Source organism: Neovison vison, chromosome 1, assembly GCF_020171115.1.
Source record: "Neovison vison isolate M4711 chromosome 1, ASM_NN_V1, whole genome shotgun sequence".
In the NCBI taxonomy this organism is placed as follows: domain Eukaryota; kingdom Metazoa; phylum Chordata; class Mammalia; order Carnivora; family Mustelidae; genus Neogale; species Neogale vison.
In genome coordinates, this window is record NC_058091.1 from 217,667,734 (window position 1) to 217,690,138 (window position 22,405).

At 37.0% G+C, this 22,405-nt stretch overlaps 1 protein-coding gene across 2 annotated transcripts in view; it reads right to left on the bottom strand.

The window, feature by feature from the left end:
* Window positions 1–22,405, bottom strand: part of TNPO1 (transportin 1) — a 94,233-nt gene that overhangs the window by 33,222 nt on the left and 38,606 nt on the right. Inside the window, exons 1-8 of one of the 2 annotated variants that reach the window (XM_044267380.1) lie at window positions 21,225–21,341; window positions 20,978–21,091; window positions 18,005–18,080; window positions 13,929–14,078; window positions 10,991–11,097; window positions 9,148–9,281; window positions 5,142–5,223; window positions 1,718–1,840 (exon numbers count right to left, since the gene is read on the bottom strand). In XM_044267380.1, the coding sequence (XP_044123315.1) occupies window positions 1,718–1,840; window positions 5,142–5,223; window positions 9,148–9,281; window positions 10,991–11,097; window positions 13,929–14,078; window positions 18,005–18,080; window positions 20,978–21,082 (777 nt within the window). In that variant the 5' untranslated portion in view covers window positions 21,083–21,091; window positions 21,225–21,341. Of the gene's footprint in view, window positions 1–1,717; window positions 1,841–5,141; window positions 5,224–9,147; window positions 9,282–10,990; window positions 11,098–13,928; window positions 14,079–18,004; window positions 18,081–20,977; window positions 21,092–21,224; window positions 21,342–22,405 lie in introns of those variants that run through there. The other variant, XM_044267371.1, reaches the window with a different exon arrangement.

A 22,405-nucleotide genomic window follows, 5' to 3' on the forward strand; every position in this document is an offset into this window, starting at 1 on the left:
TTTGACAGAGAGAGATCATAAATAGACGGAGAGGCAGGCAGAGAGATAGAGGGAAGCAGGCTCCCTGCTGAGCAAAGAGCCCCATATGGGACTCGATCCCAGAACCCTGAGATCATGACCTGAGCCGAAGGCAGCAGCTTAACCCACTGAGCCACCCAGGCGCTCTCAAATAACATTCTTAACCAAATTCATTCTTAAGGAACATCAACCTGAAATTTATCCAAAGGCAGTGTCTACCCCTCTTTAAAAAACCCTTATGTGCAAAAATAAATAAATATAATCAAAGGTACGTATATGATTTCCCAAAGTACCTGGGCCTGGAAATGGGGTCAAGTGTTAGATGCAGCCTTTGTACATATTCTCTTCCAGACTAAAACATCTCACATGACAAAACGTGGCAACACAAGAATTGTGACAGGCCAATTCTTATTACATTCCACACCATGTCCTATTACCATGCTGAATACTGCTAAATAACTATACCATTTAAGTAAGCCTCCACACAGGTGACATGGCCCCAGCAAATGATAAAATATCTTTTAATTTTCCCATTAGCTCCAACTTGCACTAAACCTTCAACCAACTTGACCCGATTCTTCTAGGCACTTCAGAGAGAACAGGTTCATCAGAGAAAATTGTCTATTTTTTCTTTAAAAAGATATTTATTTATTTATTTATTTGACAGACAGAAATCACAAGTAGGCAGAGAGACAGGCAGAGAGAGAGGAAGGGAAGCAGGCTCCCCGCTGAGCAGAGAGCCCGATGCAGGGCTCGATCCCAGGACCCTGGGATCATGACCCAAGCCGAAGGCAGAGGCTTTAACCCACTGAGCCACCCAGGTGCCCCAATGTCTCTTATTCTAATGCTGCTTTGCAACTATCTTTCCTTATGCTTTAGAAAAGGAGCTGCTGCACTCTATAGATGCTAGCTTTTTTCTAACAGGTCACAGATCCCCATCCTTTAAGAGAAGATCTTCCCTCTACAGACCATAATTCTCTGGAGGTGAAAGGGAGGATCTAAATAATGTATTATTTAATACAACTGGAAAGCTATATATATACTACTCACATACAAATGAATCCAGTAATAAAAAACGTAGGTGGTACAGTTTGCCACTATCAGGACTGAGTACTGCCCAAACAAGTTATTTTGTTCTAATAATAATTTTATCTTGTTACTACATATTTCCTCCTACTAACCTATCATCAACATACTCAGAATTTTCTAGTAAATTATAATTGCATAGGGATTGAAGGAGTCTTTTAAAATCTAAATGGTCTGATGGAACTAACTGTAACAATTATGTATTTTTTTACTCAGAAATTTCACTTTTACCATAAATCGTAAGAGGATCACATCAGCTTTACCAGTAATGGGTGGAAAGCAAACACTTCTAATTCCAACTCCAACGACTCAAGAATGTGCCACTTAACCTACCACAGTTCTAGTAATCATTCAGCCTAACACGTATCTAGGGAACACAAAAAATTTACGTAAGTTATTCTTGTTAAAAGCTGTCTATTCCTTTAAGTAACTTTCCCCCCTATAAACACCTTCAATCTCACATAAAGAGAACTTATAATTTTAAGACAATCGTGAGCTGTTTTTCATAGATCACTGCCAACAAACGTGTTTAACAAATTTAACATGTATACATTTTGTTCTCTAGATTTTTCTTGGGAGAAAAAGGAGAGTGCCTTTAAGTCAGCTGTATTACCTCAACTATGTTATGCATGTGAGGAAGCAGGCGATCCATTCGAACTTCAAGCAACATCACAAGTGCCCGGCATACATTTTTCCGTACCTCTGGTTCTTCATCAGCAGCCAAAGCAAAGAGGTTCTAGTGAATGAGAAACATTTTTTTCTAGTTAAGCATTCCTGTGTATTAGAAAGGTTTATACATAATAACAAGTCATCTCTAAGTTAGTAACATTTAGAGAAACCCTAAGAAGATACGGTACAAATAAACACTGTATTAACTGGCCTGCAATACTAGGTTATAAAACAGTTAATTAAACATAAGATGGTAACTGCCAAAAAGTATGACTTGGTAAATAATCTAAAGTCATTCTTTTGGAAAGACTGACTAATTGTGTTTTAAGGTAATTTTTAGTTTTTGAGAATAAAATTGTGTCATTAGAACACGGGACACTCATCTAGCTCACCTAGAAGATAATCTTTAAAATACAATTTATTAAAAAAAAATTATACAATTTATTTTCCTTCAAAAGTACTGTGTGTCCAGAGATTATTTCTACCAATCCAGATTCTTAAGGTAGTAACAGGTACAAGTTCTTTAAAAGCATCGATAATGGGGAAATGGATGCTGAGTTTCCAACAACTTAACCCCAAACTGCTGTTGTTCACTAAGTCAACTACTGAATAAGCAGTAAAAGTTGCCATTAATCTTATGCTGTTCTTAACAAGTTTGTCACCAAGGTTAAGTGGGAAGAAAAGCGCCTGAATAAACCACAGACTGTTTCATTTTATCTACAAGACACTATTATTTGATTTTACAGATAAGGAAATTTAGAAGTTACCTAACTTGCTAGGCAGGGGAGAATCTGAATATGGTTTTCATGGAATTTTAAGTCCACACTCATTCACTGTATCAACAAGCCTCCACTAGAAGAAGAGGTTGTCTTTGGTAGAGGTTGCAAAGTGGACATGTGAGAAGACAGAGTAAGCCTTCCCCCATCTCATTCTTGAGTTTTTCTTTCTCTGTGCACGTGCACAAACACACACACACACACACACATACACTTATTTGAGAGTAGTAAAATGATCATTTAAAAAAAAATACATAAAATCCAAAGTGTCCCACAATCTTCTCTCAAAAAAAAAAAAAAAAAAACCACAGGAAAAAAAAAATCTCCAAACCGAGGAACCTAAAAGCTTATTACAAGGGGTAAGACAATGGAGAAATTCAAACACCAAATGTGACAGTATGTGAAGTACTGTTGTGAAATTTTAAAAATTTCGACCTCTACAAGTCCTGTCCCTGCATCTGACGCTTTCACAACTCTGTAGTTCCTTTTTAAATCAGACATATTTTACATGTTTGATAGTCTTCATTAAATCTGATGATGTCTTAAGTAGAAATACCTAGCTTTGTCAAGATACATCTTAGGCATGTATTAATAACCAATACATTTTCATTCATTATTGTCACACTCAGCAAACATCCGCCCCCAATGAAAACAATGATAATTAAAGAAACAAATGATCCACTTATTAATTAATTTTTAAAAAAGATTTTATTCCTTTATTGGACAGACAGAGATCATAAGTAGGCAGAGAGACAGGTAGAGAGAGAGGAGGAAGCAGGCTCCCCGCCAAGCAGAGAGCCCGATGCGGGGCTCGATCCCAGAACCCTGGGATCATGACCCGAGCCGTAGGCAGAGGCCCAACCCACTGAGCCACTCAGGCGCCTCTCCACTTACTGATTTAGCCAACACTTTTCGAGGGTCTACTATGTGTCAGGCACCTCCTATGGAGGTTTTACTCCTCTTGGATGGAGAACTGGCTGAATCTTACAGGATTATCAAGGAGCAACAAAGTGTTCACATGGTATTTAACACCACTGGGAAATACTTTAAAATGTTGAGAAACATGCTTGCTACACTTGCTGAGTATGGTCCTCTGGAATTTTTGTTTTCAGAGGGAATTTTATTTCTTTTATTCTGAATTACATTTCTGAATAAGATGTTGGGCTATTTATTCCTATTCCTTTTTTAAGCTGTGAAACACTAAGAGGAAATATTATTACAATTACTACTTCTAAGAATAATAATAGCTGTAGCTAACATGTAGACCAGCTTCTTTGTAGCAGGCACTGTTCCAATTTAGTTACAGCAAATGTCTTTATAACAACCCAACAAGGTAGATCTATTATTGCCCTCATTTTACAGATGTTGAAAGTGAAAATATCCGTTAAATAATGTGCCCAAGGTTAGCAGCTGTGGACCTGAGCTTTGCTTGAACCCAGGCAGTCTTACTCCAGACTTTTAGTATTATCCACTGCCCTCTACCTCAAGGTAGACTGAAGGTAGAAAATTTATTTATGTAACCCTAGCACCAAGCACAGTGCCTCATTTACAGTATGACTCAGTAAATATCCACTGAAGACTCGTGTTTTAGTTTCAACTTTTAAAAGGCTAGAGGATCCTACTATTCATAGTCTACTGGTCAGAAATGCTCAGACAGAAGCTTGTCAATTTAAGTGATGAGGAAAAATGATGAAACCATTCCCCTCTACTTTCTTTTAATTGTCCAACAAAAATACTAGCAGGATGGCCCCTAAAATTTTTAAGCATAACCAGGATGGGAGGGGAGTGGGTGGCTCAGTTAAGTGTCCCACACCTGATTTTGGCTCAGGTCATCATCTCATGGGTATAAGATCAAGCCCCACACTGGGCTCTGCACTCAGTGGATAGTCTGCTAGAGATTCTTTCTCTCCCTCTCCCCAGCCCAGGGTTCCTCTCTAAAATAAATACATACATCTTAAAAAAAAAAAAAAACAAAAGCTGGAGAGGAAAAGACAACTTTCATTTAATGAAAATCAAAGTGAAGTGCTTAAAGAACTTTAACTTGTTCACACCTGCTGTTATCAAGTGGTAGTAATTCTGAAAAACAATTCTATTGCTTTGAGTTCATGGCCAGAAAATGATGCTTGACCTTCTGCTTTTATCAAAAGGGCCTTTAAATGCTTACAGAGATTTAGAAGTCAAATTTTTCCCGACACCTCCAATTCTACAATGTAAACCAATGGAAAATGAAGCACCAACCTTTTATTAGTCTGTGCCATCAGATTCTTAATAAAGAACAAATTTAAGATTACTTAGACTCACCAATGTTTCATGTTTCAAATACTGCAAATGAACTGGGACACTCAATTTACATCTGGAATTTGAATAGTACATTCAAATAAAAAATTTCTAGTTAAGATATTAAGCACCCACAAACCACAATCAATGTTTGTACCGTAAGTAAAAAAAATCAGTTTAATAAAGAATTCTTTTATTTTCAGTTAACAAAAATCACAAAGTCTACACTGTATCCAATTTTAATACCATCAGAAAAAATTTAACATTTTCTAACTTTCCCAAAAGCAAAAGGGGGGGAGGGGAGACAAATCTTACCTCAATAAAAGAATCAATGTGCAACATCAGAGCTTGAGTCCTACTGATGATAAACTGATTGACACATGCAACAGCATGAGACCTAGAAACAAAACTTAAACTTTAACAATGCTCACTATAGATTTTTTCTATTTACAGAAGACTGACAAGAACTTAACTATTCCTCCATAAATTATGATGTATGTATAGCCATAAACATGTTTGTACATACATATATATGTATATACACATACACACCCTGAAAAGAGTAAGTTAAATTTATTTGAATATTTAACACAGAAAATGAATGATATATTAGGTGAAAAACACAGGTTCCAGAGTATTACATTAATACTTCTTTCAAAATGTTAAGTGTCAGAAAGGGCATGTCCACGTTTTTAATAGTAGATACCCCTGAAGGGTGGGATGGTGGATGGAGGCATACTGGAAAACTGTTTTATATACCTACGGATTTTAAAATCATGGCTATTTATTCCTTTTAAAACGAAAAATGATGAAGTCTAGTTTTTGTGTTCAGATGTAGCCAATTCAAGTCCACAGCAATTCCTAATGGCACTACCTTTAAAAACACACCCCTAAGCCAATCACTTCTTCCTTAGTCCAAACTATCCAGATTTCTCCAACAGGCTCTAACTGGTTTCCTGACATCCTTTACAGACTATACTACAACCTTTTACACATACATGAATAACATCATCACATTACACCCTTGTTCAGGTTGCTCCAAAAACACATCATCTAACTTTTCCTATAAAAGAGCAAATGGTAAATATAAGTGGGACACAATCTTGTCAATTTAAGTGATAAGGAAAAATGATGACACCATTCCCCCCTTTCTTCTTTTAATTTTCCAACAAAAATACTACAAGGATGGCCTGCTACTAGAAGCCCCCACAACCTTTTAGACACACATAAATAACATCACATTACACCCTTGTTCAGATTACTCCAAAAATACACAATCTACTTTCCTACAAAAGAATGGTAAATATTGTAAGACCTCCGTGGCAGCTTCATCCCCATCCCCCAAGCACAACCTTTTAAAGTATAAAATCATTCTTAGCTCAGGTTATGGGCTGAATTTGGCCCCATGGGGTCATAGGTTGCTGACTACTGGCCTAGGCCTAGACCTTCCACTATGCTGTGGTTACTCCTACTCTCCTAATTTCATTTCTACTGTGCTACGAAATTTTCTTCTTTTGTCACTGTAAAAGGCTTATCCCTAACTCCAGGACCTTTATACTTGGTGTTACCTGTCTTACATGTCCTTCTCCTTGACCTTTCAAAGACTGGCTACTTTAACTTTGTTCAGGGTCTCTGCACAAACGTTAACCTTTATGGAAAACCTTCTATATACAATACCTATGAATCAGGTATTCTATTATTTTCCACAGTATTCATCATGAAATTATTTGTCTGTTCTGTTTGCCTTTTCTGATAACCCAAGAGAAAAAGACAAAAGAAAAAGGTACTACAAACAATAAACCTATGACAAGATGTTCAACATGATTAAAGACCGAGAGGTAAACCATCAAATTCATAATGAAACACAATTTTATATCTGACTGGTAAAAATTAAAATACATCACAATACTAAATGCTGTGCACCCAGAGAATCTTGCGCTTTGTTAATAGAAGAGTATAAATTGATGCAACCACCCTGGAAAACTCTGGTGTTCTTTCCTTGTTATTTGTCTTTTGTCCCAGAAATTCCTCCCCAAAGGTTTTATGTCTTCCTAGAGAAACTCTTGCAAATACACAAACGGAGACAAGAAATAAATGTTTTCAGCAGTACTATCCACAACAGCAAATATGTGGAAGCCACCCAAAAGCTGCAAGGTGGGGGTGGGGGTGGGGGGCGGATAGCATGAATAAATTGTTCAATCACTATGCCAAGTAGTATACAGTAGTCAAAACAAGTGAGCTACAATGACAAAATATGGATGAAACCTTAGTAATATAATATTAAATTTAAAAAGCCACCAAAGATTAAATTCATTAACTACTTTCTATAAAGTTAAAAACAAAGACAAACACACAAAGACATGCATTTTAAATATATATGCAATACATTTATTTTTTAGGGACGCCTAGGTGGCTCAGTTAAGCATCTTGCCTTCAGCTCAGGTCAGGATCCCAAGGCCCTGGGATCAAGTCCAGCATCGGGCTCCTTGCTCAGTGGGGAGCCTGCTTCTCCCTCTGCCTGCCGCTCTCCCCCTGCTTGTGCTCTCTCTGATAAGTAAATAAAATCTTTAAATATACATATTTTTTTTTAACAATGCAAGGGAAGGAAAAAGTTGGGATGAGATGTGGGTTGTTGTCATCAAGATCTTAGCTTTTGTTCTAGGTGGTAGTGATTATTAAAAATACCTAATAAGTAAGTAAAGACAAAATGGAAGTGGGCCATGATGAGAACATCATGAGGCAAAAATCATAACCCATCTTTGTGTACACCTCTGGTAGGGTTTAAAAAATAAAATGGGTCTAATTTTTCAATTGCTTAGTCATGTGATGGATAAAACTACATGCCTTTGCCTCATTCTATATTCTCAAAGTTCAACAGTTATTGAGATGGAAAAAACATTTTTAAGAGTACATACGAAATACCAGTTAAGTTGTATAAACAAGATAATAAGTAATAATACAGAATAAAATCCTATAAAGATGGAGTTCAGTGTACTGCTAAAACATACAGCAGATACATTTACCCAAGTATACATGAAAATGGAAAAAAAGTGTTTATGGGTATGTAGAACAGATTCTCAAATGGGTAATAATGAACATTCACTGAACAGAAACATTTCTGTAGTACTGAACTCTACAGAGTTAAGTTTAAACAACTGACCAGCTACAAAAATGTATTAAATTACAAAAAATTTGTGAGTCCAGCAATAGTGAACAATTGCCAGGAATATGTTATTTGGATTTTTCTGTTATTCTTTTGCTTGCTAAGACCTGGTCACAAAAAAGTGAGTTTCTTTCTTAGAAGTAAAGTAGACAAATTACCACACTTTCTTTCATCACCTTACTGTAAAGATTAATAGACGACTTCCTAGGGAACATGAACTCTTATCTAGTTAACTATTTCGGGAAGAGTAACATCTTATTTGGGGCATGTTACTACTTACTTGCATGGCACTACCATAAATGAGCATGTATCTCTCTGAGAACAACACTGCAGAAAGTACCATTTAAGATGAAAAATAACTAAAATTAAATCGAGGTAAAAGAAAAAGAACTAAATACAGAATTTAAGGGAGAGAAAGATGCCTGATTGCCCTCTGGTCATACTGTTCAAACCAAAATCCTTTGAATACAGCTTGGGATCTTGGGGGTAAGCTCCAAAGGACATCTAAATGAACAATCACAGCATATGCAGTAAAGTTCATGCTGTTGGATGGATATCCTTAAACAACCACATCTAGGAACCCTCATAACTTCTACTTTAAATGGCAATATGGTTTTTGGTCATTCTACATAAAAACACGAAGCACTGACAATTAGAAACAACAAAAAACAAAGCAACTACCAATCAGAAGAGCAATGACTTTTCCACAGTATCAATAAACAAAAGACAAGTTAGATTAAAACACATTAATTGGAAACGAGGGGGAAAAAAAGTACAGCAGTTTGGGGGAACTTCTGGTGTAGTTACAGACAAGAGTCTTACACACTTAAGCAGTGTGAAAGCATCTTGATAATTATAGCTTGACAGGATAACAGATAATAAGTCAGTCAAAGGTTAACTTAATATTTAAATATAATTGTGCAACAACTATATGCTAGGCACCGTTTGAGAAACTAGGGATATATACAGGACAATAGAGCAGCCCAAGGTTAACTTCCGCCCAACTAGGCCTACTGATTACAGAGTGTTCTAAAAAATCCTTCCACCTTCACGCTCCAAATGTTTTTAATTAGATGTAAAACTCTTAATCTATAATTACTAAATAATCCAGATGTCACATTGGAGGATGAATTAATTTAATACTGGCTACACAAGTACCTGATTTTTGGACTACTGTGCTTGAAGAACTGTAAAAATTTGGGGATCATGATGTTGAGAGGACGGTCCAACACATCACTATCTAAAATCTCAGCAGAATCTTCACAGATCTTCTGAAGGGCGCCAAATGCTCCCTGTGAAAGACATTTATATCATTAGAACTAAAAATGAAAGCATTTTAAAAGCAAACTGAAGAATACTGATGAATGTGTATGAATTAATGTTCTCAGTCCCCATCAAATACTGCCTCATAAAATCCATAAATTTAGTCATCAATTTTAAGACAGAAATCACTATACCACTAAGTTATCTAAAATCTCAGTTCAAATATAATGGTGTGTTTTAGCATTGAATGACTTACAATTAGAGGATATTCTGGTTGGCAGAAACTAGAGTAAAAAAGCTAATTTCTCCCGAAATATTCTGGTGAATTTTAGAAGTTAACATCATTTAAAAATTACTTAATATGTAAACCATTCGCTGGGTAATGGTGACAAAATCAGTTAAAAGGGCAGAAAATTCGAATTAGCAACTATTTCCCTATAACCATTTTTACACTAAAGGGGCCAACCTAGAGCTCCTATACACAATATGCAACCTACTAATTACCTCAAACATCTAATTTACTGCTTATAATTCCACCAGGAGGAGAAACCTGGTGCTTATTTTCATGGTACAGTTAACTGAAGAATACTTTCTTTTTAAAATGTGACTTATGTAGAAACTCCATAATTTCATGATTACTGCAGTTTTAAGTTTTTATTCTTGGTAAGTGATTGTTTTTAAAAATTCTCATCTCCTTTCATGTTACTATCACTATACCAAAGCACAATTTAAATTTTAATCAACTCTTACTCGATGGTTGAACACTATTATTATTTTAGTTTCTCTGTAATCTTAAGTGTATTTCTTTCTTTTTTTTTTTTTTAATTTGACACAGAGAGATCACAAGTAAGGAGAGAGGCAGGCAGAGAGAGAGGGCAGGCTCTCCGCTGAGCAAAGAGCCTGATATGGGGCTTGATCCCAGGACCCTGAGATCATGACCTGAGCTGAATTAACCCTCTGAGCCACCCAGGTGCCCCATCTTAGTGTATTTCTTAATGGAAAATGTATATATGAGAAGGTAATTTTTTTTTTTCCTGGGGGGAGGGCGGGGAGAAGTGGAACTTTAGAGACCCCTTTGCTTACTCCCTCTCTTTCCAGTCCCTCCTTTCCTTCTTTCAGATCTGGCAACAAACTGCCAAATCAAAAGACCACTTGAAATTTTTTGTTAGGTTATTTCTTTAGAAGAAGCAAAATACCTAAAATGGTTTCCATTCAAAACAGATTTCTACACAAACTAGAGGCCTGGTAATGAAAGAGATATTTAAAAGTACTCATAAATAGTGAGAAATCCATAGACTTCCTTTCCCATATGCAAAGGTTGCTACTTATCAGTGGCAAATAGGAGATTATAATCTTTACAGGATTAAAGCTAGATTACATATACTTCAGCCATGTCATAAAGTAAGAGGCACAGAAACAATTTAGAGAAGGCTGAAAGTGATCAAGGTTGGTAAATTTAAGCCTATCTTCAAAAAATAGCACATTAATGATTGATTAATCATTAATAATTGATTGATTATATGTCCTTGTAGCAATTACAGTCAAGAGGCTTCATAACTTAACAGTCATTATAGAAAACAATAAGATAAATGGTCACTAATGTAAAATAAGAGGGTAACTTGAAGCTTTCAAGTTTTTGAAGTTGTATGTTTCAGAGCAAGTATTTTTTCCAAAGGTTGCAAATACACAACATGACAAGAAAAATAGAGAAGAAAATGTGAGAAGCATGTTTCTTTACCTCACAAGTGTTGTAATCTTCAGAATCCAACAGGCTACAGAGTTTCGGTAGGAGGTCAGGCCAATTCTGCAATTCTCCCTTGGAGGCTATGGTTGTAATCAAAATACCTTGAAAGGAAACACATACCATTAGGGAATCTGACTGCGTTATGTCAGATACTGCCACACGAATGCACGCATGCACACAAGCTCATTTAAATGGCCCATATCAGCCCAAGACCTCTTTTTACCCCAACACATCTGTAGAAAAACCACAGCATAAATCAGAGGTTTCTAATCTTGTTTTCCAACACTTCGTTTACCTTCTTTTGTCCTTTTAACAATTATCTATACAAAAAAACTATACGCCTCACTCTTTTCCAACAATAACAAGAACAGTTCCACTCATTATAGGTGACCCCTGAACAATGTGGCCGGGTTAGGGGTGCTACCCTCCAGTCGAAAATCAACACGTAACTTCGGACTCCTCAAAACTTAACAGCCGACTGTTAACTGAAAGCCTCAATGATAACATAGCTGGTTAACAAATTTTGTATACATGTATTTTATATGGTTTTTACAATAAAGTAAGCTAGAGAAAATGTTATTAAAAATCACAATACAAATACATTTATTGTATCTACAGAAAAATCAATTCCACACGTAAGTGGACCCACGCAGTTCAAACCTGCACTGTTCTAAGGGTCAAACGTGTTCCTCCTTTATAGAAATTGCACACAATATAGTAGAAAGAAAATACACCAAAACATTAGCAGTGCTTATCACTGGGTGATGAGTATCTGAATCTAGCAGTTTTTAACAAAAATGCATAAAGGGAAAATCAGCTCTCTAAGCTAGGACGGATCACAGCCAAGGACCAAGGTAGGGAAAATGAAAGTAGATGAACCATCAATGGCTAACAATCCTGTGTGCAACAACCCTTCTGGTGTGGAAAGACCCACACAGTCCTCCATCAGTTCCCACTTACAGGATCAAGGATGAATCACTGGCATCATCCTTGTTTTTCTCTGCCTTAGCAAATTTTAACATGAGTAAGATAATATACTTCATTTGATGATTATAGACCTTTTAGTACCATAATTAAGATTTGTATAAACTCTGACAGTAGGCAAATTACTTGCACTCTAAACTTCAAAATACTAATTTGTAAAGGTGAGAAAAAAGAAAAAGTGTTCTCTTGCTATTTTGAGAACTCACAGTGAGACACGCAAACAAAATGCCTGCCCGGCATACAGTAAATAATCAATTACTAAAGTGCATTCTTCTTGTTTCTGTGTATAAATTGTCTTTGAATTTCCCACAGTTAGTTTTGAGAAGATTGCTCCCAGTGGCAAAGCACTAAAAAGCCCAATGTTGTTAGCCAATATGTACTCTGCACTAAAAAACAAAAAACCCCCCCAAAACCTCCCATAAATTATATGGTAAGAGTCAATGGATTGGTAGCATTTTTAAGACAAAACCCTTAAAACAGTCTTCTAGCAAGATCAAAAAGCATCAAGGCCAAGGGCAGAGCTGCTCCTTCTTGCCAATTTTTCTTTCCTAAAGTTAAAATTTTTAAGAATTAAGGGTAAAAGCAAACTCTGGATCTGCCTAAAGAAAACTAAGCATGTCTTAAAAAAAAAAAAAAAAAAACAGTAACAAAAATTAAATGCCAAGCTACAACTTGGCACTGAAAGACTGCTGACATGCATTACCTTCTGCTAGAAGAACATTAGAGAATGTTGATAGACCAACAAACTCAAATTTAACTGGCCCATATAGTTTCACCTACTCCCCAAAAAATCTTTTCCCCATATTATATAAACACACATAAAGGACAGTCACCAAAATAATAAAATTACAAACCAACCACATACTCTTTAACAGGAGAAACTATTTTGGCATATACTCACCATTCTTTTTTACTACTGTTAAAAGGAGGGCAGAACATTAGGAAGGTATAAGAGAGTCCATCAGAATAAACCAGGAATTCCCTTTTCTCAAATCACAAATGCCCTCCCTCCATCCCATTTAAAATCAGTGTTAATAATGGCAATATTTAAGACTTGCATATTTTGGGAGAAGTCACAGAGCCTTTGTTTTTTAAGTAAAAGATGTATTGGGTACTTTTCAAACCCACCACGAGACAAAAAATACAAAAGTAAAGAACATTCAATGAAAATGATTTAATCATTATGGACGTTCTTAACTGACTTCCATTCAACCAACCTGCCGGATTAACGGAAGCTTTCCAGATCTTTGTTAAATGCAGCTGCTTTAAGTCCCATGGCATACTGAATGCTGCCCTTTAGTAGGCCACTCTTTTAAGTCCTCCTGCCTATTTCTGCGTCCAGGAATGCTATCACCAACTATCACCGACAGTCAGTTGTGTTTACTCCCAAACCTATTTATACCAGCTATTATAATTAAACATTTTAATTTAGTATTACATAAACTGACAGTTCTTTGACTTAAGTTGAAAACTCTGAAAAGACTCAAAAATTGCTGTAATTAGATACAGACAAGGCAATTATTAAAAACAAGGATAGAAAATAGCAAAACCTAATGTCCTATTCTTAAGTTGTTTTACGGAATTTTCTTTCCACGTAAAGAAAGTGCAATGAAATTATATCCCATGTTTATTATACACAGAAGTCAGATAGTAAGGAACTAAAAAAAAAAGGCCATAGTCCTAAATTAGTATCTGTTTATGTACCACTTGATGAACTTTGATTAAGCAACTACTAGTGACTCTGATCTCACTAATTAAGGGCTTTTACTATAATAATGCATTTGAAAGCATTTCCAAAGCATTTGAAAGTAGCAATGAAAACCCCCCCTCTCTCCTCACAATTCAACATGAAATAGATGACAAAAGTTACTGTGAGAATAGTCTACCATCTCAAAAAACAATCCAGTTACAAACCAGACAAGCAAAACTATGTAACAATGTAACTTACCTACAGTGGCTCTAATCAAAGGAGAGGAGTCACCGATATTGTTTAAACATTCACTCTTAATAAAGTCTGTCACACCATTTGGGAAGTTCTGAAAATGCGCTTTCACGTTATTCTTTAAAATGAGACCACTCAATGACCTTGTGGGTTCATCTGTAATAAAACAGCATTATTGACTTTTAAAGTAGTTTTCATTTCAAAATATGGAAGAACAGTAACTTTAAAAATACTTATATTCAAAAATTGATTGCAACATTCCAGTAATTTTGCTATAACCAGGAAAAAGGAAAAAAAAAAGTATAAATGATTATCAGAAGATTAGCTCCATGATTTATATCAGTGTTTCTCAACCTTGGCATTATTGACATCTTGGGTCAGATAATTCTTTGCTGGGTGTTGTCCTGTGCATCCTATGATGTTTAGCAGTATTACTGGCCAGAGATGCCAGTATCACCTTCCCAAAGTATAACAACAAAAATGTTTCCAGATAATGTCTGGATTGTTGGAGAAGTGGAATGGATTGCAATGGGGGGGGGGTGGGGAAGAGGGCAATCTGCACCTGGTTGAGAACCACTGACTTAGTTTAAGAGTTAATTTAGTTTATATATGGCCACTGTACTCAAGCTTTATTGGACCTGATACAAACATCAAATTACAGATCTGAAAGTATTAGTGACTACAAATACCCTACTAAAAAATTAAGTGGACAAAGAATACATGGGATCACCTTCACACACAAATAACTGATGTTCATTTATATCATGTTTTTCACTTGACTCTGAGCTAAAAAAAAAAGGGGGGGGTAGAACAGTTTTAAAATTTTCAGAAGTTAAAAATAGAATTTACATAAGAAAGTTTAGTCCATAGATACGTGTCAACCAATTTTTAAGAAGAAATTTAATACCAGTAGAATGTAACTGATGCTTTACCAATAGGCATCACCACCAGTATTAGTAATAGTTAATATCTTTTGAAGCTTATTAGGTACTAACACTGCTAAGTGCATTTCAAACAGTGTGCTTTTAATCCTGACAACCTCGTGAGACAGGAGTTATTATCTTCACTGCATAAATGAAGAAACTGAGGGCTTTGCCAAAGTCACACAAGGCTATTAAGTGGGGAAGCCAAAATATGAATCTCAGGAACCTGGCTCAAGCCTAGACTTCAATGCATGCTGTAGTATCACCCTCCTTAAAAGACTGGAAGGACATGAAGAGCTGGTGTGGGGAAAAGAATATGCTATTACAGCACTACTGTTTTACAAACGCTATTTAAAAAATTGAATACTGAGCTTGTTCTAGTTTGCAGTATGCTCCCATAGTCTGACCAGCACTGAAATATTCCAGGGTGATGTACACCGGATGGGCAAAAGGAGAGCAAAGTTTCTCTGCACATAAACCCCATTCAGGTCATCACAGCAATATACTCTAAAACCTTTTATGTCACTGTTTAAAAACTTCTTTCTGGTTTCAATTACAACCCATTCCAATGAATAACGTAAAAACAAAACAAACAGTTCTAAATTCTCTTGCAAGTTTAAAACTGCCATAAAATAAATGAATAGCCAGATTTTAACTGCTTCAAGCAATAATCCTTTTGTCTAAATTAGCCCTTAGTAATTCAGTCATATAATTTTATCTTAAACGGCATGTATTTGTTTATAAGAAATAGTCATTACTGTTTTTTACAATAAATGCTGTAAGATGAAGAGTTTTAGTAAGTCACAATACAAAGCAGAAATGGTTTAAAATTAAAAAGTATTTTATATTAAAATATTTACTTAAGGTAAAACATGTCCTGTCCTAAATCCAGAGCCACCAATCAACCATTTATTAAAAAAAAAAAAAAAAAAGTTAAGGCTTTACTTTGTTGGCCCTCAATTTGCTGTTAGATAAGCTTATCTCTGAAGTCTCTTCCAGACCTAAAATTTTACTCCATAGTTCAGTGTAAACAAATTCACAAGAGGATGGTGGACAGATTACTAAGTAAGCATTTCCATTTAAAGATGTTATTTATGTTCCTTCACTAATATGATGACCCCAATGCCAGTTTTGTTTAAAATAAAAAACCAGACATAGTAAACTTGCATTCTAAATAAGATGCAAGAATATTATGTTACAGAGATGTTAAGCTCCTCTGTCCTTTGAGAAATGGTGACTAATGAAATGAAGGTAGTCACCCATACTCTCTTGCTTTCTGAATTCTGTGGTTCTTTTTAAAAATACTTATTCTTACATCCCCAAAACTTCAAGGAAGAGCATAATATTCTAACAATCTCTAATATTTGGAATTTAGGGTATGCATACAACATGACAGAGTAGATGGCTTGGTGAAAATAGTTTAAAAATTTTCGAGTACAACAATTTTAGAAAAATTCATTTACTAAATACTAAAGTTCTTAAGAAAAAGAGTAACACTAATTTGATTATTAATTATTATGTAGGAAAAATAAAATTTCTATATTAAGAAATAAGTATTAAGTATATTTAAAAAACTAAGAGTATTAATTGCTGAATTTAAATACATGCTGAAGGAATTTCTAGTTTCTTAAAACCTAGATTTAGGAAAAGTTTTAGTTTCCACTACATCCCTCAATCACAAATTAAAATCGCTCAAGTTAACCAGAATATTTAAAATTAATTAAAAACAAATCACTGTACTCTATAAATTATCAAAATCTTAATAAACATAAGATCAATGAGGGGCGCCTCGGTGGCTCACTCAGTCGAGTGGCCAACACTTGATTTAGGCTTAGGTCATCATCTCCAGGTCCTGGAATTAAGCCTGGGTGGTCAGCAGGAAGGAAGTATGCCTAAGGATCCTCCCCGGCCCTCTCCCTTAGCCCCTCCTTCCACTCATGCCAGTGGCTCTATGTAAAATAAACGAGTAAATCTTGAAAAAAAAAAAAAAAAATTCAGTGAGATTTTACCACACATTAAGGCCATTAACTGCCTAGAGCTTTGGAGATGAACCCTTACAAACTGTTTGGTAGTCTAACGCAGGCATTATATAGCTGAGAAAAGCCAGACAGGTGAAGCAGTGTCACTAAGACTTGCTTCCCAACTCCAAGTGCCCTTGGTTTTTTTTTCCTTTTTAACTAATTGCTCTGTGGCTTCTGAAACACTAATCACTGAACAGCGTATGATGTTTACATTTAGAGGCCAGTTACTCCATAGTATTTGAGTGCCTTCTGCGCATCTGACAATGTTTCAGGAAGGGAATCTTCAATAATCAAATAACTATATGAAGAACACCTCTCACTAAAGTGTAAGTTCCATGAGAGCAGAGATTCTTACTTTGCTTACTTTTATTGCCCCTGAGCCTGGAAATGAAGTGGTGCTCAACAATATTTGTGAAATGAATAAAATCTACTGGGACACATGACCTGTATTATAAACAATCAAATAACCACATCATTTAAAAAATAAAACTAGTTTAAAAATAAATAAATAAAACTAATTTTCAGGCTTTGAAGTGGCATAAAAATAATTTAAGACTATTGCAGAAGAACAGTTAATGAAAAAATTTCATTACACTGTTCAGTGTACTGTTAGAAGTTAAAAAAAAAAACACCACAAAAGTTTATGAAAAGAATGATCCCTATTATAGTTAAATTTTAAAGTGTATATAGCCATAGAAGACTGTAGAATTCATTAATCAAGAGTAGTAATAATTCTCTCTGGGTGACACGACTAAGTTAATTTACATTTTGGTTATATGAACTTTCAATTTTTTTTCTGTACCCACATAAACTTAATTAGTAAATCCTACATTCAATCTGTGTATTAAATCAACCTTTATGACACTCATGAATAAGAATTCAAGCAAAACACCAAAGCAGACTTTGAAACACTCTTTTCAGTCACAAAATATGAGGGAATTTATTATAAAACACCCAATTAACAACCTAATGCTTATTAAGCATCTAAATACTTAGACTCAAGTCTCTACTCATTCTACATACGTAAAGTAGTGGTTACTACAAAACGCAGAACCTTTAAATTAAACTAACTCTCAGCCTATTTTAATAGGTCTTGAAGACCTTTCCAAGTAGTTTTATCAATACAATCCTTACTTACCTTCAGATTTTAATTTTGTAAGAACAAAAATCAGGTAGTTGTTAAAATCTGGATATTGATTGAGTTGTTCCAGTTTCTAGAACAAACAGTAGTTAAGGAAACTTCTCAATGTAATCTAAGGAAAAATTAAGCGTTTTAAATCTAAAATCAAGAATCCCTTTCATGGTATTTTCAATCCAGCATTTTTTTCTCAAGAAGAATAAAGTTATCTTATTAAAACGATCAACCTCACCATGCGATTTCTTAGGTGTTTTATGACTGAAATATTAAACTTACTATTTTATATCAATTATATTCATTACAACATAAGCCCACTTCCACCTTCAGAATGTTCAACATAGCAAAGAAACTTTCAAAACAGAATTCTGGATTTAGGGGCGCCTGGGTGGCTCAGTGGGTTAAGCCGCTGCCTTCGGCTCAGGTCATGATCTCAGGGTCCTGGGATCGAGTCCCACATGGGGCTCTCTGCTCAGCAGGGAGCCTGCTTCCTCCTCTCTCTCTCTGTCTGCCTCTCTGCCTACTTGTGATCTCTGTCTGTCAAATAAATAAATAAAATCTTTAAAAAAAAAAAAAGAATTCTGGATTTATCTGAACTTTAAATACTTAATTAGAAGGGTATTTAGATACAAAAATAATGACAAAAATGGAAAGCATTACAAAGAAATAAAATCATTTAGAGAAATTAACTTTATAAAAGTGCTTTTACTAGACTCATTTTTCCAGAGTTAAAAAACGGACTATAAAATGCCACTCATACACAAGTCTACATATCAAGTCTTATTACATAAAGTCAGTATAAAATTACTGAAGCCATAGTTCTCAAACTGTTCCCCCTTCCCAAGACTTACCATTTCTGGTGACTTACATTTGCAGGTATTTCATTCTGTTGGCAGTCAACAGTAACATAATGTTCTATTATATCTTTCTTCACGCCCCTTTAACCTCTAATACCCTTCTTAATAATACTCCTAATTGTCTTTTATTAGACAAATATTCAAATGTTTTCACTGAGATCTAATTTTTTAATTAATCCCATGGTACAAACTCTAGGTACACTCTATTAGCTATTTATTTCATACTAAAATACCCTCAACAGTTAGTGGTCAGAATTAACTAGCAAAAGACGTTCTCTAGAAAATTTCCAAAGTCTACTTTCCTTGACAAAGAAAAACCCAGTGGTTTCTTTCTTTAGTGAAGGGCCAATATTAACAAGCTGATGCGCTAACTTTTCAAAAATACTTCCTGGTAAAATTTACTTTCTTACAACTTGGGCCATCTATCCATATTACTAATAGTCTTGCAAAAGGTGCTCAAGCCTATACAGAAACAATAATAAAACAAATGCTTTCCTAAGGACACACAAAAGAACAAAGTCATTCATCATTACGCACTCTGAAAATATAAAGCAATGTGTACTTTTAAATATGGTTCACGTACTGAAATTTAATTTGTTCTTTATGCAGCAGGCATATCGTGCTCCAGGCACACAGAATAAACTGTAAAATTGATTGTCAGCCCAAGCACAGTACCGGGCATATAAAAGGTATTTAATAAATATGTACCAAAATAGAAAATAATGATATACAATGCAATAGAAGAAATTACAAGGTGGTTACAGGCTTGGCTAACTTAAGAAATAACTGTGTCATACAATTACCTGTAATTCATTAAATATCTTGTCATTCCTACAGACATGACAACAGAAATTAAGACTGGGCTACAGCAAGGTTTCAGATACAAGGTCCAACACACTCCAAAGCTACTACTCTTAACCTCAGCACTAGCACCACATTATCCTCTCCGGTTTTAAATGAGCAGTGTATTATTAAGAAGTTATGTACTTCCTCACCTATTTAAAGTTTTAACTTAGAGTAGTAATGCAGTACTTCGACTTCAACTTACCAGAGTTTCTGTCGGAACTGTACATAATTTCACCTTAACAGCGTATTATATTCAAATAAGCCCGAACTGCACTAAAGAGCTTACTTATCAAATTTTATAGTTCTGTTCACTACCAATAAAAATCAAATTGTTTCTGCAACAACAGCAGACTTTTAAGTTTTTTTTTTTTTTAAAGAATTCTTTAGCCTCAAAGTAACAGGGATAAAAAGCTTATTTGTGACTGAATCTGTCTCCTTTATCGTATCCAAAAAGACCTTTTATTTGTCCACCGTTCAGGGCACCACAGAGAGCACACACAGCACAGATTTTGCTGCTTCTTTTAACCTTTCTGGGCTCTAAAACCGTAGCAATTATGACTGCAACCCCAACAAACTCGGTAAAAACGGACTGAGCAGACAGCCTTTGAGCCAAAAAGCCTATTTCTCTCAGGAGCCAGGAGACTCGCAACAGGTGTGAGCAAGAGCAGCCCCGGGTGAGACCTGAGAGCCCCCACTTGTAGGTCCTCCAACACTTTGAGAGCAGGGGCCTCGAAGAAACCCCAAACCAATGCGGCGGCAGTTTAAACCCCGCGCCAGCTCCACCCCATTTCTGGCCCGACGCTCGGCCGGCGAGTCCCGTCTCGCACACAGCGCCCTCCACCCAGACTCTCGCTCGGACCGCCGCCCCTCGGCCCAGGGCGCATTGTGTGGGGTCGGGGGTCCGCGCCGCACTCGGGGCGCCCGCCCGCGCCTCTCCCCACCCCGTGGGCAGGTCATCGGTGGGCGGGCGGGAACGTGGCGGGCTGGCGGGCGCACATGTCGCGATCGCGGGCGGCGCCGAGAGCCCCCGCCTCCCGCGGGCCGGAAGCCGGCGGCAGCGGCGGCACCCCGGACCCGGGCTCGAGGGCCGCGTGCGCGAGGCGCCGGGCAGGAGCTGCAGCGGCGGGCGGGCCTCTCCCCGCGGGCGGGCGGAGGGCGGAGGGATCCGGGGAGCGGGAGGAGGGGGAGGGGCGGCGGGAGCCACCCGGCCGCCGGGAGCTGGCCCCGCGCGGGGCGAGCTGCGCGGGCGGCGGCAAGGCCTCGGAAAGGATACTTGTTGCACGGTTCTCTGGATGGTGGTGTCTGGGGACTGGGACTCCTTCAGCAGCTGCAGGATTTGCTGAAGCCCTTGCTCGTCAGGTTTCCACTCATACTCCATCTTGGTTTGCTGCAAATAAAGCCAGACACAGGAAGAGACGGAGCAAATGTTACTCCCCGTGCACAGGCCCGAGGGCTTCCCGCGCCGAGCAACCTCCCTTTCCCCTCCAGAACGACCCCTTTGCTCCCCAGACGCCTCGGACCTGCTTGGGGTGCCCCGAAAGAAGTCTCGGACGGAGAAACCCGGGGGGGAACTGATCCTAGCAGCTCGGCCGCCAACGTCTGCTGCTGCTGCCGCCGCGGCCGCCGAGCGCAAGGAGCCGACCAGACTGAGTCACCGCGAATTTGCAATCTGGCCCCTAGATCCGCTCACGGGAGCCCCCTGGGTCCTAGTGCCACGCAGTTTTCCCCAACCCAACCCAAATGGAGTTCTGTCCAGATTATTACTGATTTAACGACTCATCAGAAGTTGAGTTCTTATCCAAACCCCTGCAAAACACCTGAAGAGATCTGATTTGGGGTATTAGTCATTTTAAGTTAACACGGTGAAAAATGAAGAATAACTGGAATAGGGAAAAGAGACTGATAATTCCCGACAACTCAACAATACTTAGAAAAAAAGTTTACATTTCAATTTGACATACATAGCACTAATATTTGGTCTAAAATGTTAAAAATGTAACCACAATCCACACTTCGATAAACACTAAATGTTGCATTGACATTTGAAGAACATGACTGAAAAAACTGCATTCTTCATCTCAAGTGAAATAAATTCCATCTGAAAGACCCACATTTCACAACTAAGGACTTTGGGGCAAAGGAAAAACAAAAATAATGTAATTTTATAAGCGGATCGTGTTTAATTCCATTGAAGTGTTCTCACATACATTTTCTCATTTCATTCTCAAGCCAGCCTGGGGAGGTATTAGTCCTGATATGCCAACTATGGCTCAAAAATATCTGAGCAAATTACCATAGTTAATTAGTGAAGACTGGGCGAAGTATCGGTTTCTTAAGCTACTAAGAGTTGCATTTGAAACAATCATTTGAAACTATATCAATGACACAGTTTCATTAAAACATGCTTAATCAAAAACAGAACTTGAGAATCAAGTATGAATTATTTGTAAAAATCAAACACTATGATGAAAGAATGCTTCATATGGCTTTATTACCACATGATGGTTTGACAGATGAAATTAGTCCCTTCCTAGTAGGAGTTCCTTCCTAGCAGGGGTTAAAGTTACCTGACTTCAACCGCATGTCTCTAGTTGGCATTTTCTTTTTTTTTTTTTAAACCTTTCCTCCTTCACCCTTATTTTCTGGTTAATATCCTGTAGTGCAGCTTTGCTCACCACCTCCTACAGACTCCCTCAACTAC